At 42.1% G+C, this 19,120-nt stretch overlaps 1 protein-coding gene across 10 annotated transcripts in view; it reads left to right on the plus strand.

Moving 5' to 3' along the window:
- The window catches only part of dok7b (docking protein 7b), a 49,910-nt gene continuing 30,790 nt past the window's right edge, over positions 1–19,120 (plus strand). For 2 of the 10 annotated variants that reach the window (XM_023960957.2, XM_023960984.2), the window contains exons 1-5: positions 7–670; positions 765–810; positions 3,714–3,796; positions 5,273–5,423; positions 6,329–6,529. In XM_023960957.2, the coding sequence (XP_023816725.1) occupies positions 617–670; positions 765–810; positions 3,714–3,796; positions 5,273–5,423; positions 6,329–6,529 (535 nt within the window). In that variant the 5' untranslated portion in view covers positions 7–616. Of the gene's footprint in view, positions 671–764; positions 811–3,713; positions 3,797–5,272; positions 5,424–6,328; positions 6,530–19,120 lie in introns of all 10 variants that reach the window. The other 8 variants (XR_013658418.1, XM_023960954.2, XM_078953525.1 and 5 more) reach the window with 7 other exon arrangements.

Raw genomic sequence — 19,120 nt, forward strand, 5'->3', positions numbered from 1 at the left:
CCATCCGACCTTTACTATTAGACCTTACTAAACCCCTCACTGCGGTTCACCTTCAGCCTATTGGAATTTACCTGAATTGGTAGAAGCTTGTGATTGGACGGCTTTTTTTGTCCAAAATCCTACACCTTTATTTGATTTCTACAAACATCCATAAACTTCAACTTTAAATAGAAGCAGTCATGTGGCGCCCATTAGTGCACAATGGAGTCCATTTTCCTTCACTTTGATGTTTTGAAACAAATGTCACCGTGACGGCCATTTGGTGGTTTTATTTCAGTCAAAGGAAGATGTTCCGCAGAGCAAACGCAGCTTTCTACAGACAGAGCTGAGACTCCACAGATCAGATCAGCCCCCCCCCCCCCATAAATCCTGTCTAACGCACAGCTAAGCCAGAGTTCCCCCGGGTTAAGTAAAAGTCGCGCCAGTTATATGCGTTAATCACATTATCTGCATTGTAATTATTTTCAAGTGAGACGACAACTGACCCGAGTGCCCCCCTGCCTGCGTGGTGGGGGGGAGGGGGGTCTGCTGGTGGGGGCCTGTGCTCCAAAGGCTATTTTAAAGAAAGGGACCCCCCCCTCCCAACACACACAGCTGCTCGGAACCATGACAGAAGATGACGGATACGGTTGTGGCAGAGGGACAAGTCAAGTTTAGAGATGGAAAAAAGGTGAATTCAGCTTTTCTTTTGCGTTCTGACACCTGCTGCCGTGTTCTCAGAGGAATGGTCTCCATGACTGATCGTGTCCTAAACCTCTCTGCAGTGGAAGACTCGCTGGGTCGTTCTTCACAAGCCCTCTCCTGTTGCAGGTACGAGTCCACACCTTCCTCTGGTCGTTCCTCACCACTAGCACCAGCCTCTTTGGCGGAGACCGGCTGATTGATCCAGCAGTGATCTAATGGCTTTGGGCTTCTCTGCTGTCTAACTCCTCTCCACCTGTTCGTCGGTCTTTTGGCTGCACAGACCGTTTAGATCAGGGGTGTCAAACTCAAATTCACCGTGGCGCCAAAATGAAGTAATGAAGTAAAGTCACGGGCCAAACTCAATATTCATTGAAAAATGAACTGCAACTGTTTAACCTTTTCATATGGAAACAAGCTTTAGTTCTGCTTAAGGAATAATCAAAGCTTGATATGACAAACATGTGAGAAATTAAATTTGAAATAAAACACACATCAGTGGTATATTCTTTTCTTATATTTAAGTATTTCTCTCTCCGTACCTTTTAAAGCTCCGTGGTGCAGCGGTAGGGCGGGCGACCCATGATCATAAGATTGCAGGTTCGATTCCCGCCTTGCACGCCCATGTGTCGAAGTGTCCTTGGGCAAGACACTGAACCCCACCTTGCCTCTGGTGGGAGGTTGGCGCCAGTGTTTGGCAGCGGAGCCGCCATCAGTGTGTGAATGTGTGTGTGAATGTGTGTGTGCATGGGTGAATGGGACTGTGACTGTAAAGCGCTTTGGGCCTTCGTAAGAAGGTAGAAAGCGCTATATAAGTATACGCCATTTACCATTTACCAAAGTAAATGTCGAGGAAAACCTCGTATTCTAGCAGAAATGTCTTCAAAGCTCCTGTTGTTCATCTTTCGTTTGGCCATTTTTGTGGAGGCTGAAATGAATTTGTCCGATGTGACTGGAGCATGGCTGTCAACGACTGTCAACAGAAAAAAAGGAACGCTCCAACGTCCTAGCAAAGCATTGTGGGATTTGTAGTATGGGCAGTACCGTATTTACCCAGGCCAGCTCTGATGCACATTTGATATGATCCTGCTGGCTAATTATAATTACACTGCGGGCCAAATTTGGCCCCCGGCCTGAGTTTGACACACGTGGGGTAGATGTTGCGTTTTGAAATGAGTCTGGCTCGCCTCGTGCAAACAGAGGAGTCCTGAGTTCTGATGTTCTTTTCAGTGCAGTTAAATGCAAATGTGAAACCATAATCCCACACGCCGCCACCACTGTATGAAAAGCAGCCTCAGCTTAGAACGTGAACAAGAACGGACTCAAAAAACCAACGGCTGAGAGGGCTGCGTCCAGACTGCATGTCTGCAGCTGGACCCGCATCTTCAGTCAGCGGATGGTTTGACTGTTTTTGGGGCGTTTGTTGTGGCAGCTGTGCTGCAGCAGACAGACAGACAGACAGAGACAGGCAGACAGACAGACAGACAGACAGGCAGACAGGCAGACAGACAGGCAGACAGACAGGCAGACAGGCAGACAGACAGACAGACAGACAGACAGACAGGCAGACAGACAGACAGACAGACAGGCAGACAGGCAGACAGACAGGCAGACAGACAGGCAGACAGGCAGACAGACAGACAGACAGACAGACAGACAGGCAGACAGACAGACAGACAGACAGACAGATAGACAGACAGACAGACAGGCAGACAGGCAGACAGTCAGGCAGACAGGCAGACAGACAGGCAGACAGACAGGCAGACAGGCAGACAGACAGACAGACAGACAGACAGACAGGCAGACAGACAGACAGACAGACAGACAGATAGACAGACAGACAGACAGGCAGACAGGCAGACAGTCAGGCAGACAGGCAGACAGACAGGCAGACAGACAGACAGACAGGCAGACAGACAGACAGAGACAGGCAGACAGACAGACAGACAGACAGGCAGACAGGCAGACAGACAGGCAGACAGACAGGCAGACAGGCAGACAGACAGACAGACAGACAGACAGACAGGCAGACAGACAGACAGACAGACAGACAGATAGACAGACAGACAGACAGGCAGACAGGCAGACAGTCAGGCAGACAGGCAGACAGACAGGCAGACAGGCAGACAGACAGACAGACAGGCAGACAGACAGACAGACAGACAGACAGACAGACAGACAGACAGACAGACAGGCAGACAGACAGACAGACAGACAGACAGACAGGCAGGCAGGCAGACAGACAGACAGATAGACAGACAGACAGACAGACAGACAGACAGACAGACAGACAGACAGACAGACAGGCAGACAGACAGACAGACAGACAGACAGACAGACAGGCAGACAGACAGACAGACAGACAGATAGACAGACAGACAGACAGACAGACAGATAGACAGACAGACAGGCAGACAGACAGACAGACAGACAGACAGGCAGACAGACAGACAGACAGACAGACAGACAGGCAGACAGATAGACAGACAGACAGACAGACAGACAGATAGACAGACAGACAGACAGACAGACAGATAGACAGACAGACAGACAGACAGACAGGCAGACAGACAGGCAGACAGACAGACAGGCAGACAGACAGACAGACAGACAGACAGACAGACAGACAGACAGACAGACAGACAGACAGATAGACAGACAGACAGACAGACAGACAGACAGACAGACAGGCAGACAGACAGACAGACAGACAGACAGACAGGCAGACAGACAGACAGACAGACAGACAGACAGACAGACAGGCAGACAGATAGACAGACAGACAGACAGACAGACAGATAGACAGACAGACAGACAGACAGACAGACAGACAGGCAGACAGACAGACAGACAGACAGACAGGCAGACAGACAGACAGACAGACAGATAGACAGACAGACAGGCATGCAGCAGGGATCATAAAAAAGTGACACTCTAATTAGTGCGTTTGGTGACACTCTGATGCTGAACATCTAATTAAGGAGGTGTCTATGTGCCGGCTTGTAAAGTGTGTCCGTCTGTGTTCGCCTCAGACTGCTTGACGTTGCTGGTGTATAAAAAGAAGAAGAGAAGAAAAAGCAGCCGCCGAAAGGAGAAGCTCAGCATAACCCTGGAGGTACATCCAGCTGCAGCAGACCAGACTCTTCTCTCCTGGAGTTTGACTTTTCCCTCTCATGCTGGAAACTGATTTCTGCTCACAGATGTTTGAAAAAACGAGGAGATTTAAAAAAAAACGGTACAAGCGTAAAGCGATTCCATGGACTTGTAGGATGTACTGTTCACATGAATAAAAGGCTGAAAACTTAAACCTTTGCAGACACAGTCAGTTTAAAAGCTATACAATTATGAACTGAAATGAAAACGGATCCAAATACACAAACGTGACTGTATTTTAGTTTGGATTAACAAAAGTAAAGAGCCACTCAGATGAAACATGTTTTCTAACGTGTTCTTGTGGCATTTTTCTGATGAAGGAGGACATGTTGTTGTTCACCTTTCATGGGTCGCTGCAGATAATCAGCTTCCACTGGTTCGCACAGGTGGGCAGAGATTTTTGACCCCGGATGTCCTTCCTGACACAACCCCATATTCCATCCGGGCTGCAGACCGGCACAGGGGGATACGTAGTCAGGACCCACACCGGATGAAGCTTATTGTGCGTCCTGGGGAATGACCCCCCCATGCGCCGCTCCTTCACACAGCCATTCAGCCGCTCTGATGAAGGACGAACATGAATAAAGGAAATGAAGCTCAACATTACATTTCTCCAGATTCCTTCATTCAAAGCGTTGTGAATCAGGAGCAGACAAGAAACATTTTGGTCAAATGTTACCACAAGATTCCACTTGGGACGTCGAAAATACGCATGGTGGGCCACAAGCCCCCTGCTGTCAGCTCTCAGCAACAGAGAAGGGAAGGGGGGGTGGGGTTACTCCCATCGACTATATATGACAGTGACATCACCCATAGAAAAAGGACTTACCGCCGGCTCCAACCGAATGAAGTCAATTCAGTCGCCATTTTTGATGCGGACGCTGCCATGTTGGAGCCAGACAGCGTCAGTAAGTAATATGAGTCAACGTTTCCATGGCTGCCACTCCCACCAACCAGGAGTGAGCTTGTTGGACGTGCACACCTCTTCCAATCGAAGGTCACATTCTTCTATTGAGGCATCGGATTGGTCAGTTTATAATTTGAATAACTTGACCTACGGCAAAAATGTTTAAAAAAGTTTAAAAAAGAGAAAAAGTACCAGATCCAGAACGGTTCTTCTGACCAATAGAATGACTGAGTGACAGCTGTTTATTTCTCTGTAGAAGTTGGCTTCTTCTTGGAGCCAGGGGGTACTTCCTGTTTGGTATGCGAGGGGGGGGGTCATTGTTTACAGTCAAAGGTTGCTCTGCCCTAAAGGTCCAGTCCACAACTCAGAGGTTTAGGGGTGTAGCGACTCATTTGAACTACCATTCATGGCAACTGTGGTTGCCAACCCGATTTGTAGACAATATTAGTCGAGGGGAATCGTTACACACCTTGTTCATTTTTTGATGACCCCCCCCCCTGTTATTACTGCATGCTGCGTTTCCGTCTTCAGGACGTCTGCGGTGTGGAGCCAGGGCCCGGGTTCGACGGCGTGTCCTACACTCTGTCCATCCTCTGCCTGGCACACACCCCCGTGCTGGGCTTCAGCAGCCGGGACGCCCTCCTGGCTTGGGACGCCAACATCCGCTACAGCCTGGGGGAAGGTTGGTGGTGTGGCTGCGTGTGAAGTTCGAGTTAGGTCAGGCTGTGAGGGCAAACCGCATGAACGTCCACGGCTGTGCTGACCGGATTCCCTAAAACCTGAGAGATTTTCTTCCCTCTGACGGAGCTCCAGTCAGACTCTGAAGGAACTCTGATGCTGACTGACTCTGTAGGACAGAAACGAGCTCAGAAAGATGAATTCAGATGGAAAGTCAGATTTCTTAGCTGTTTCTTTTTCAATGAAAAGGGCTTGAAAAGTCCACAACACACCTGGACCATGTTTGCCCGATGTGAAACGTCTGCAGGTGAATTTCGGCGCTTTTCATCAAACAGATGCTGAGCAGAGGCGATGGGCTAAAGCGCTGTGCAGGTCCAGCTCAGAGAAGAGGAAAACACATCTTTAGTCTCTGCAATTACAAGATTTTAATAAATAATAAAAATAAACTTCTGACTGACGGTTTACAGAAGTGAGAGCTCTCTGCAGAACGCGTTAAACTGAGGAGTCAAAGGGAAACGAGGTAAAGAAGGATGCACAACCGTCAGTCAAATGCTGCTGCACTCAATGTGACTGAGATCTGTTCTGCGTCATCTGAGGAGGGAAATAGGAGCTGCCTCCAACTGTGGGAGCAGCTACCTTCAGAAAACCATTTCTACAACTCAGTTGGTTTCTCTGCCATAGAAAATAAAGCAGAGATCTCCTGCTTTTTGTAGTCTAGAGGTCTGATAAAAAAGAAAAAGAGCCAAAAGCAGATCATCTGTTGACTTTTAATTCCAAGAGTGGGATTGGATTTAAAAACTCCTAGAACTTTTTACATTTCTGTTCATTAAGCTTCTTGCAGAACCAAAAAAAGGCATTTTTGGAGAACAGGCGGGAAGCTTGCACTGACCCCCCCCCTCTGTGATCCAGTCTACAGGTTCTGTGTTACCGTGGAGGCAGGAACAAAGCTGGAGAGCGGGCCGGCCTCCCTCCACCTGTGCAACAACCTGCTGGTCCTCAGCCGAGGCCTCCCTCCCGCCGTGATCGGCCACTGGAGGCTGTCAGCTCTGCGCCAGTATGGCGCCGTGCCCCATGGCTTCGTGTTCGAGGGCGGGACCCGCTGTGGACCCTGTGAGTAACTGTGTGAGCTGGAAAGCTTTGGTGAACTGCGCCGGAGTTAGACGGTGGAGGAGAGAGTGGCTCATTGTGAACACATGTGTGCATTCACTTGGGTCTCAGTTTCAGTTTATTTCAAACACAAATGAAAAATCGGTAACACTTTATATTAAGATTCCTTAACAAGCTTTGTTAACACATTAACAAGCATTATAAATGAATTTATAGGGTGTTAGTGAGACATTTATTAGTACAATAAGTCTAATAAGGTTTATTAAATTACTTAGTTAACACATTTACAAGCATTATTATTAGGATGTTTTTAAGATGCTAATGATGCATTTACTGATATTATAGAAGCTAAACAAATGTGTCAGTGTTAATAAGCTTAATAAGATTTATTAACAACCTTTGTTAACAAATTAAGAAGTATTATTATTGTTTGGGATTCTAGTAAGATATTTATTAGCATTATAGACGCCTGACACAAGCTGAAGTGTTCATAAGCTTAATAAGTTTTATTAACTAACTTAACAAATTAATAGGCTTTATTAATGTGTCAGATGCTAGTAAGATATTTATTAGCATTATAGATGTCTTGCAAATACCTGAAAGTGTTAATAAGATTTATTAACATCTAAAGTCAGACCATTGTCTTCTAAATCCATATCACTAAACTGCTTATAAGCTTTACAAATGTATTAATTAACTTTGTTAACAGTTTATTAATTGTTTTGCAGCACCTCATCTAAAGTGTGGACGTTTTTTAGCACAAACAACCACAAAGCATAAAGATTGTAAAAAGAACTTTATGACATTAAAACAGACTAAACATACACAAATCGTTCTGTAAAAGATATATAATAATTTAATTCAGACAAATAATTTTTTTTAAAACATATATACTGGTGTTGGATGACTAGCATCATAGCTAATAAGGATAAAGTATTAGCATCTATCCTGAGTGAAACATTCATTGCAAATCCCATCACAAGGAGACAGTTCTCTGCATTCAACCACTGTTGCCTTGCTTCAAAGTCCACAATAAAGTTGCACAAGCCAGTAATCTTTGAAGAACGAAGACAATAAACCTACAGGAGCCATGCTAAAGCTAACACGCTAACGACCGACCGGTACAGAATCAAAGATGGGCGGGGCTTTTTTCGTCACCTGTGTGAAAGCAAAGTCTAAGAGGCCATTCAATTGGATGAAATCGAGCAAGCCTGTTTTGCTGATGAGTTTGATTGACAGATTCATTAGCCAATGGTGACATTAGTTAACCTGCCCATCTTTATTCATAGATGGGCAGGTTAGCGTTACAGTCTGTAGATGTTTGGTTTTTGAATTCGTTGACGATTTCTAAAACTTCTTTTGCTTCCACGGGTCTCAAATACATCGAGTTTGGATTTCTCTTCATGCATGTTCGACAGTTTCTTTTTCTGATATTTTTGAAAAGTTTATTTTGTCGGCTAACTTCCTTGGTCTTCCTCTAGACCTCTGGCAGCTCTAGACTCAGCATCCTTCTGTCTCTCCTCTGGACATGTCTGGACCATCCCAGTCTGACTTTATCTCCAAAACCTCTAACATGTTCTGATGTCCTCACCATCTTCATCTTTTCTACCTCCAGCCGTGCTTCCTGTCTTTTCCTCAGCGTCTTTAGGCTGAACAACATGGCTGCTCTCACCACGCATTCATTTCAGCGGAAAGTCTTCCATCACACCTGACACTTTTCTCCAACCTTCTTCTCCTCACTCTCCACTCCTCTAGACTGGTCCTCCACCGTCGTCATCTCTTCTCCCTGTATCCTCACTCTTCCACTTGGGTTCCTCTCATTCACACGCATGTTCCCCGTCTTACTGCAGCTAACCTTCATTCCTGTTGTGGTGCCTTTGGTTGGGTTGTCAGGGGAGCCATTTTCTTTTGGGTGGAGTGTGTTTGGCAGTTCGTTTTTGGATGGTTGTCGGAGTGGGGCATCTGTCATTTCCGTTGAGTTTCCGATTTGAATTTGTGTCAGGGCGAGTGCTCTAGGCGTGTTTTCGCGGCCATGCGGCCGTGTTCGTGCTGGGTTGGCTCTGTGCGTGCGAGCGTTGGGAATTTTCCGTCTTTGAAGGTGTAATATATATTGTTAATGTTCTTAGGAAGTGGTTTAACTGTTTCCTGTGTATGTTAAAGTGTTCCTTACAATCCTGTGGATTAGCATTTGCCCTGTCCCACTTTGTTATTTGATTTGATTTGAAACTGTTTATTTCAAGCAATCACAGAATAATTCAGAAAACAATACAATAAGCATTCATACATTCATTCAAAGACGTATCAAACTTAGGATAGTTAAATATTAAATCAAAGATTGCTTGAAAGGGAGTGGAAGGAAGCGAATTTATATAATCCCACCCCTGTTCTACCATAACCATTTTATTACATAATTTATCATTGTTAGGTTCATAACTTTTCATCTGATATTAATGCCATAACTATTTTGTATAATAAAATACCACGATACAGATCAGTTATCTAAAATATATTCAGATAATTTCATTAGAATAATCATGTTTGTGATTAAAAAAATAACACAATCAAAAAATAAACATAACAAATCATGACTTTTTGGATCAAGTGAACTCAGATAATTAGAATTCATTATTATAGCCATCTTCAATAATAGATTAAGCATTTTTTATTTTTTTATTTTTTACGTTTTTTTATTTTTTTATAGTAATGTACGGAGCCCGTGTCCTGACATTAAAAAATTAAAATATATCTCGTTCCCACAGATTAATATCTTATAAATTAATATCTTGTTCACACGAAATACTAATCCGTTCCCACAAGATAATATTGCGTTCCCTCGAAATGATTAACTCGTGCGAACGAAATAAGTGATTCGTTCGAACACAATAACTATTCACGTCATAAGTCATTCATAAACACGGATATGCTCTCCGTTCGGCCGCAAAAGCCGCTTTCAGCGGTAACTTCCGTGTCTTTGTGACCCACAGTCGTTCAAGAAAGGAAAAAGAAAAACAAGAATGATCAATTTATTATTTTCTCAATGAATATAAGAAAAATATCATAAGATTTATGATACCTAGGCTTGCTGCTTTGCCATAAGATTCTCTGGACACGTAGCTCCTAGCTTCGCCGCGGAGCTCTTTTGCTTGTCAAGCCGGCATTTGGGCAGCTGGCTAGCCGGTAGACAGACAGCCAGCAGAGATTGTAGTTTAGGGTCGAATAGGAATAATAATAATCAGGACTTGTCTTTTATTAACATACTCTTTAGCAGTGGCTTTACATTCGAAGGCTAGCAGGCTACATGCTAACTAGCCGATCATTTATCCTGTTATTCAGGTCATAGATTTGCAGCAGATACCTTCACATTTCTGTCTGTGTGTGTCTCATTACATTGCATTGAAGACACGGAGGATGTTTAGAGATCAGATTTATTTATTTTAAAAAGCACAAAAGCATCGTTAATCACGTTCATTCACATCCTGGTTCGCTCTCCGTCCACCTTGCTGCAAAAGCCGCTTTCTGCCGCTACTTCCGTGTCTCTGTGAAGCAAGAATGATCGATCTGTCATTGTCTCAATGAAAATCAGAAAAGTATCATAAGATTAGGCTGGCTGCTTCGCCTACCGGACTTAGCTTATATCATCACAAACATGGATGTGAGCAATATCCCAAAATTGATGAAATAGTTGTGATGAAATTTGAATCTTTTATGTAAAAAATCTCCAACAGGGTAAATTTGAGATATTATTTTACAGTTTTTCTTAGTCGCTTTAGTACAATTCTCAGATCAGAATTGAAGTTTGCAAATACGTGTGTGCATTTCTCAAAAGAATTTGTACAAACAGCAAAACACTATGGATTTCTTGCAAAAGCCTGTAACTTGCTCAAAATCTTTAGTTCATCTCTCAAAACTAAGTCTTTATGTCATTGAACATGTCAGTGCCATCAGAATGTCGAGTCCTTGTGTCATTGTCTACGAACAAGACAGTCAAATGACTTAGTCATGTTGTCAATATAACTGTGTACTTTAGAGGGAGGTTCTGATGTAAACTATGGCTAAAGTTTGGATGACAATTATTGTCAAATGGAAGTTACACCTTTTTTGTTTGATTGCAAGAGACTGGACAAGATTCACATTTACACTTTTATTGTTAATATTGTAATTTGTTGATAGACCATGTCATACCAACATAGAAAAAACCCACTGCAAACAGTAACACAAAGGGAAAAAAAAGATAGGACAATATTCTGTCCAACAGTACAGGCAGTGCAGTAGGAATTGGTGTGGTCTTCCTACACCTCTTGTCGTTCCTGTATGTTAGGCCACAAATTCTCATCCACATCACAGCGAATATCCTCTCTTGCAATGCAGCGAAATATGTTTGTCACATTATGACAACTTGGTCAACCATTTTGCAGTTAATGTCTTATACGATGAACTAATGACTAGGTGTTTTGAGGAGTAAGACTATTGCACAGTGAACTATATAATACATTTTGATCAACATGACATAAACAATTGATAATGTAGCAAAGAGCAGAGAATTGTACATAATCATTTGCATGGATGTACCAAAGCAATTGCAACTTGTTCAAAGAAGTGAGAAACTGCTTATATGATGTGCACAAGTGACATCATGATGTGAAGATTGAACAAATAGTTTTGGGAATTTCATTCTGATCTGAGAATTGTACTAAAGCGACTGAGAAAAACTGTAAAATACGTTTCCTTCATTTTAGGTGGAAGTGGGTACTTTGTGTATAAAGATAAAGATTTGTCCATTAGGGTGGTTTCTAGGTCGCGTCTATTGTTTATACTAAAGTTGCAGAAAATATTGAAGAAAATTTATCCCTTGTGCTATCTTAGATGACCCCCCCCCCCCCCCTTCCATTGACGTGTTCTCCCTACCATGACAAAGGTGGATAAAGGTGGAAAGATTTCATGTAATCCATGGACACCAGTGAAGATCACAAATCATTGAAGAAAAAAGGTTCAGAGCACTGTCTAGTGGGTCTAGATCAGTGCTTTTCAACCTTTTTTGAGCCACGGCACACTTTAACCCTGACAAAAATCCCGCGGCACACCAGCATCCCAAAAAAAAAAAAAAAGCAGAAATTCATGGTCTGTTTTGATCGACCCCCCCCCCCCCCCCCCCCCCCGCGCGCGCGCAGTCTCACGTGGATTTTTATAATTGTGGCAGAAAAAGCAGGAAGTTGCGGCTGTTTTTTTCTAAGAGATAAACCACGAGATGAAAGACGAGCTTTAGCTGGTATTTTTGTTAGAACTGAGCGACTTTATCAGCAGAATTAAGAACAAGGAAGTGAAGACTTTAAGCACTTCTGATTGGTCAGACTGATGACATGTGATTAAGGCTTCAAGAATGATTGGCGGAGACAGTTAAAGGGGCGGGACTTTTCCTTACACAGTTATAGCTGCAGCTAAATCCCGGTACCATGATTCTTATCAAAATGTCTTTAATAGAATTAAATAAAAACAAAGAAAAAGTAATTTTAAGATCTTTTATATTCCTAACTACTCAGTGTTTTATCAGGGCCTGTTTGGATGAACACAGAGCTGAAATCCTGGAGATGGAAAATGTTTTTAGATCAGTTAATGAGGGCAATTTCTCCACGGCGCACTTGACCATCTCCCACGGCACACTAGTGTGCCGCGGCACACTGGTTGAAAAACACTGGAGATGACCCAACTCCCAATGTCAAAGTGCCTAGGATAGCACAAGGGTTAAAGGTTAGAGTTACTAATTTATTGGAAGTAAACAAATAAAACATTGAGAACAACCAACCAACCAACCAACCAGCATCAAGTCACGTGTTGTGAGGAAAGCACTCCCATGTTTTGTTATGATTCGTACATTTTGAAAAAATTACTCTCTAAAGAGAAGATCAGTTTTAAAGAAGCACAAACATGACGTTTGAACCCACAAAATAAAGCAGGCGTTAAATTAAAAAAAGGAGACATTCTACATTTTCATGCATTGCTTGAAAATCTTGACAATTTGACCCTTTTCTTAACAATAATCCTAAAAATAAAACAATAATCAAACCAAACTTCTGCTTCCGCCTAGAATGGGGGAATTTTCCCGTCCGGTTGACGATTTCAGCTGCCGTGTTGTTGTCTGCAGGCAGATTCCTCACAAACTCTGCAACGTAAACCTCTCTGTAAACCCCCGCTGCGCAGTCAGTCTTCATAAAACAAGCCGAAATTAGACGAGTCTTCAGTGTGAGATAACTAAAAACCTGTCTGAGAGAAAACATTTTCAAGTAGAGCCCCTTAAAGCAATTATAGAAAGAAGTAATATTTTCTTTTTTCCTGCAAAAACTGCAAAAGTTTGAGCCTTCGGTCCCGATGGATTATTTCTTTGCTGCTCCTCGGCAAATAAATCTCATACCATTAAAAAAAGAAAAAAGCCAGCTTCCTTTTCCCATGAAAGGTCCCACATTTATAGGGCACATGCATTTTTTAACCGAGGTGGGGAGGTAGTCAACAAAAGTAATTCTTCTCTGCTAGTGAAACAAACAGTTTTTTTCTTTTTTTTGTTGTTGTTGTTGTTTTTTTTAGTTTTGCAGATAGTGTGGGACAAATGGTGTATTCATGTAACAAAGCGGCGCCTCTGTGGTCGGTAGAGACACAACCTTCATGCAGCTGGCAGCCATCTGTTGATGGCATCCTCTTCTCCAACCAACAGGTCAGCTGTGCGGTTTTAGGATCTGAGCGGCTGGCTCGGATCCATCCGGATTCCATCCGGTCCGCTCCCAGATTCCAAAGGTGGTTTCTGGAGCTTCCATTGTGAGCGTGTGTGTGTGTTGGTATAAGTGTGTGGCTGAGTGTGTGTGTGTGTGTGTGTGTGTGTGCGCGCAGCATCACATCGTTTAGAGGAAAAAGTTCAGTCCAAGACTGTTGAAAAATCTCCTCTTCACATCTCTGCTTTAATGTTTTCTCCAATTACACCAAGAGTTTGTATCCTATAAGGGAGATGTCCCATACCATCACACTTCTGCCACCAACAAATGCTCTGCTTCTTTTCCTAACTGTCCATACGGGTGGATACGGGCTCTCTGCACGTGATCCATGCGCGCTCCTCGCTGCAGCCTGACTGTCAGAAATGAGGTTAGCAGTGTGGACGTCCTATGGGCGTCCTGCAGGCGCTTGCGTGGCTAACGACCAGCGTTTGGCGTAAGGGCGCCGCACGACTGCATCCCGCCATATGGGTGCGTGGGACCAAGGCTTTATGGTGTCGATGCCAAAATGCAAAAGCTCTTTATACAACATTTATGCCTGAATTCATATTTTTTGTTTTTGATTTCCGAAACCGCAGATAAACACTGAGCGATTCCTGATGAAGCACATCTGATTTCTCATTTTTGTCAATAAAAGTGAAATTCTTCAGAGTTTGTTTAAGTATTCGTTAAAATAAATCCACAAGTTTTTTTGTAAGACGTTCCTTTGAAAAAACAAAAAAATCCTTCAAAAAAATACAGAGCAGCAAAGAAAACAGTAAAGGCTTTATCTGTGATTTTCTTTAGAAATCCTAGACGTCAAATATTTATTGGCTGTTTTTCCCCCCTGTGTGCGTTTACAGCCAAAACCAGGACAGAACCAGCTGAAGATCTCCTGAACTGTCTACTTTTTCAGGTTGTTGTAGAACAGATGCCCAAACTTTGCACTTGAATCCTTTCGGCGTCACACAGCAGTTGTGTTTTCATCGTTTGCTTGGTGCTCACAGAGCGCTGGCAGCTTTTCTGACCTCCAAAGGATGTTGATAAAGGTACAAAATCCAGGTGTGGAATGCGTTTCTTCTTATGAACCGTGGGTTTGCTCGTTCAGTGACCTGAACCTGAGGTCGTTTTGGTTGTTCGGTTCGCAGACTTGCAGGCAAACTGCTCAGCTGCAGCTGCTGCGCCATGATGCCTTGGAAATGTAGAAATCGGAGTGTGCGTGTGTGAATACAAAAATAACCTCCAGGTTTTCAGCCTCCAGTTTCAATGCTCTCACGAGTGCCATCAATAAATGCCAGCCAGACCTTGAGCCAATCACAGAGAGCCTTGTGGCTGTACACATCTAACCGCAGGAGTCTCCTTTTCCCTGTATTACCCATCAGGCACTGGGGCAGCACGGGGAGAGAGCAGAAGTGCGCGATGACAGAAGCAGAAACACGGGAAGGCAGGTCCATCCTTGGAATGTCCACAGCATAAAACAGAAGCTCGGTTTACATTTTTACATGTTTTCTTTTTTGTCAGTGAATGCTACAGAATAGATGTGACACTCCAAACTATTCTTTTTTTAATGATTTTGAAGAGAAAAGACTATCCCATCACACAAGCCAATAGTGACAACAGAAAGCATAATAAATACCTCAAGGGAGAATTTTGTCCTGGACATCCAATCCAAATTAATTGTCCCTTAAACACCGGGATTTATTTCTCTGTTTTCTCTGGTTCTTTTGACGATTTCATGCATTTATGGATAATATTTGCTTTGCAGGAGGATTGTGGTTTGCAGACTGTTCTTTTATCTGTTTTATGTTATGGATTGGAGAGACTTAATTTTCAGAATTCAGAGTCTAAACTACTGCTAACACTAAGGGTGACTTGACACGATAATCTCTCCAGTGTTTGCAGGACAGTTTAGTGTATTTTGTTTATTCTCATGGGGGAGGGACTTTCCATCTGAATTACATTGTTGGTCCAAAAATGTATTCCAAAGGAAGCAAAAATAATGGGGCCTAAGACAGGGGCCCTGTGGTACACCTCAGCTAATTGGGTTGACGAGGAAGACTGGAGCCACTTAAAGATGCACCTTTAATGTTGATACGCAAGTTAAAGGTGGTGGAGCGTGAGAAATAAAATGTTCTGTGCTTCCTTTCTGCTCTCTATTTGGGTGAAAGTCAGAATTAACCAGTGGGACAGTAGTTTGGTTTTTAACGATTCTTTTTAACAATCTTTAATTTCAAGACAAAAGGGAGTGAATAAAATCATTTCAGATCAAATTTTTGTCCTCAGAATTCACTTCTTTCATTATGGAGTCCTATACTGTTCATAATTAAATAAATAAATATTTAAATAAATAAATAAATATGACCTTATGCAAATACACAATCAACCAATAAATCTCTCATAAATATATAAAAAGATCATGAAATTGTGAAAAACCTGCACACAGATTTTAAATTAGCCATTGTTGTCATGATTTGAATTTGTTGTCTTGTTTTTGGTCCTTGTTCTGTCTTGTTTCTGTTTCCTGTTTTATTTTGAAAGTCTCCTGTCTTGTTGTGTCTTGAGTTTTACTTCCTTTGGTCCCCATCTGTCCTGATCGTGTTCACCTGTGTCTTGTCTGCCCTGTCTGTATATAAGTCTTGTCTCTGCCTTCCTCCTGTGTTGGTCCATTATTCCTGTCTGGTGTTCATGTCTTGCTGTCAAGTCCCTTGTTCCTCGCCTCGCCACGCCACAGTGAGTTTTCGTTTGGGTTCTGTCATCCTGCTCTGCAGCGCTTTTTGTTTGTTCTTTTTGTGTATTAAAACCCACTAGCCCTGATCTTCATGCCTCCGCCTCGGCGTCTGGGTCCACCCGGTTCTCGAGCCACCCTCCACCATGACAATTGTAGTATTCAATATATTTCATTTTGGCTTTAAAAACCTGTTCATTATTTTAAAACAACATTTTAAAATATTCATTTTTAATCATGTTGAATATTATTATAACTCTGTCTTTTTTCAGAAGCTCGTATTTCAAAATCGATATTTTCCAAAGTAGCTTTGTTTTATTTCATGTTGCTGTTTTTAACAATGGCTTATTTATTTCATGAACAGCTTTTTCAGGAAAATAGGTTTGTCTGTCAATCAGTGAAAGTGGGCGGGATCTAAACGCTCATTGGCTCATCCATGGAAATCGACTCTTTTTTTCCTCGATACCCGCTCAGCGGTGTGCCAGTCAGAGAGGTGACATGTTTCAGCGATATCTGCGCACCTTTGCTGACATTACAGATCAAATAGAGACAAACAATCTGTCTGCTGCAGAAGATGCAAACATCTACGACTCTGTTTTTGTAGTTTGAGGGTTTGTGTGGACCAAACCACAGAGGAGCTCCGGTCGTCCACGTCTCGAAGTCCCCGGTTGAAACACTCCTCATTCTTGCGCTGAGCTGGCGGACCGACAATCAGTCCAGGCAGCTGCGCAAAGCGGGACAAGCCTGCTCGGGCTTCCTGAACCTTATGATATTTTTCTATTTTCATTGAGAGAATGATTATAATCAGGTCCTCTGATTTTATTATTCCCTCTCAGGGAACACTCTCCATGTGCGTTGTGCATCCATGCATTGTTACTGAGATAAGCACAAGCAACCGGGGGGTATTCCAGAAAGCAGGTTATGCTAACTCCCACGATAAGTTTGAGGCTAAGGAAGTTGATAACCTCAGCTTTTGGTTCCATAAATGGAGGTATGTTTCAGGGTAGGTCAAGTTACCAAGGCAACTCATGCTCTGAACATAACCTGGTCTGGAGCAGGTTTAGTTGAAGCTTAGTTTGTTTTCAGAGAGGTGAAGCAGCATGGTGTGTCCATTTAAAGATGATTTAGTGGATGAAGAAGCTCAGATAATACTTTTTCCACCATGAGAGGGTGATGAGACCACATATGGATGTTGGAAAGAAACTTTTTTACTTTGATCTAACTTAATTATTTGCTTCAGTTAAGATAAATCTTTTTTTTGTTAGGTCACCTTAAAAATAACACGCAGTTTTCAGACAATTATTTTCCTTTCGTTCAAATTAATTCAATTAAGTAGGTGTAACTTTGGTGCTGCCGTTAGATCGGCACCGCAAGGGATTCTGGGATATCATTCCCTTTGCCTGTCTGGACGGATTTGGGTTTAAGTGTGGGTTTTTTACAAAATGTGTTTAGTTGTATAGCTGTTTAACTGTGTTTCACCGTGTTTTGCAGAGCTATTTTGTACTACTATGCTTACGTCTCTGCACCATGAGTGAGAGTAAGGGAGAGGATGATGGGTTTATATAGTACCCCTACTAGCCAATCATGTTATAACAGTGATGGAAAATTCTTTAATGAATTTTTGCACTCCGTGCATATTTTCCCCCTTCTTTTTATTGTTATAAAAATGAGCATATCTGCCGGCTCAAACTTAGACATATGAAAGTTCAAGAAATATAAGTAATTAAGATGGAAAAAAGATTAATGGAGTAATGTGACATTTAGTCGTACATTTGAGTTGTATAAACAATTATTGAGTTTGAATAAATTTAACTAAATTATTTAAATTATTTTTCAGCCGTGTTACTTTTTTGATGGACTTGTAATTTTTTTCCGCCGTCATTAAAATCTCAGACTCCGTCTCACGTCCGTCTCACTTAAGTACAGCGCTTTTTTTTTTCACCACGCATTTCCATGGTGACTCCAGAAATCGGCGATCTATTGAGAATGTCTTTATGTACCGTGCGTTAACCCAGGGTTACCAAGTCGAGCGTAATTACGCCAACTCATATCCGGTCTTTTGGAACCGACATACCCAGAGTAAGCAAGTTCAGGGGGATTTCAGCCAGAGTTCAGGCTTAAAGTCAGGCTAGTTTAAACATGCTTCCTGGAATACCCCCCCGCTCCATGTGGCTATCAGGCTAAAAACATTAGCTGGTAGCCCCTCCCACACGCGGCATGTTGCGTTCATGGAACTCCAGTTCATAGAAGCTTAGTGGAACTCCAACAACCACTCAGCCTAACTTAGGCCACTACTAGATGTTCACGAGAAGATGAAAATTGCCGAACCGACCACAAAATCACTCGAATTATGCACACTCTCATAAAGCCACTTTTATCCACAAATTTAGAACCAAAACTGCCCAATTTATGGTAACACTGTGGATGTGTTGAGGTGCATACTCCCCCTAGTGTTGAGGAGAGTGCATCGCGCCGTCACGTTCGCTGAAGCCAATGAGTTATATCACTAGAGGAGACACGCCCGTTTTAGAAGCCTGGCCGACGGTGGCGGAGTGCGACGCCATCTTGGTGAGGTCGACGACGCCCACATGACATTGATTTCTATTGCTTTTAGATGTGCCTAAGTAGCTTTTATATACTATATATATTTTTAAATTTATATATATATAGTTATACATATATGTAAATGCATTATATTTATATATATATAGATACATCATTTGTTGTTAAAGAAGAGAAACAGTCAGCCTTAAAAGCTCAAACTTTAAAAAAAAGGCATTGTTGCAGGGTTCTTACAAATAAAAAAATTATTACAAAGAATTTTTAAAAATAATTTCTAAACATTTAGAAGTTCTAGACCTCTTTGACATGTAATTTAAATTATTTAGAAAAACCCAACAATAAGTCAATAATATACAAATAATAATAAATCAATAGTGAATCAATACAAACAATAAATAATAACAATAAATAAATAAGTCAATAAATAATAAAAATTAAGTCTATTAATAATAATAATAATAGTAATAATAATCATAAATCAATAGTAAGTCAATACAAACAATAAATAACAATACATAAATAATAAGTAAATAAACAATAAAAATTAAGTCTAATAATAATAATAATAATAAT

Source organism: Oryzias latipes, chromosome 1 (genome assembly GCF_053564925.1).
Source record: "Oryzias latipes strain Hd-rR chromosome 1, Olatipes_Hd-rR_3.1".
Classification (NCBI taxonomy): domain Eukaryota; kingdom Metazoa; phylum Chordata; class Actinopteri; order Beloniformes; family Adrianichthyidae; genus Oryzias; species Oryzias latipes.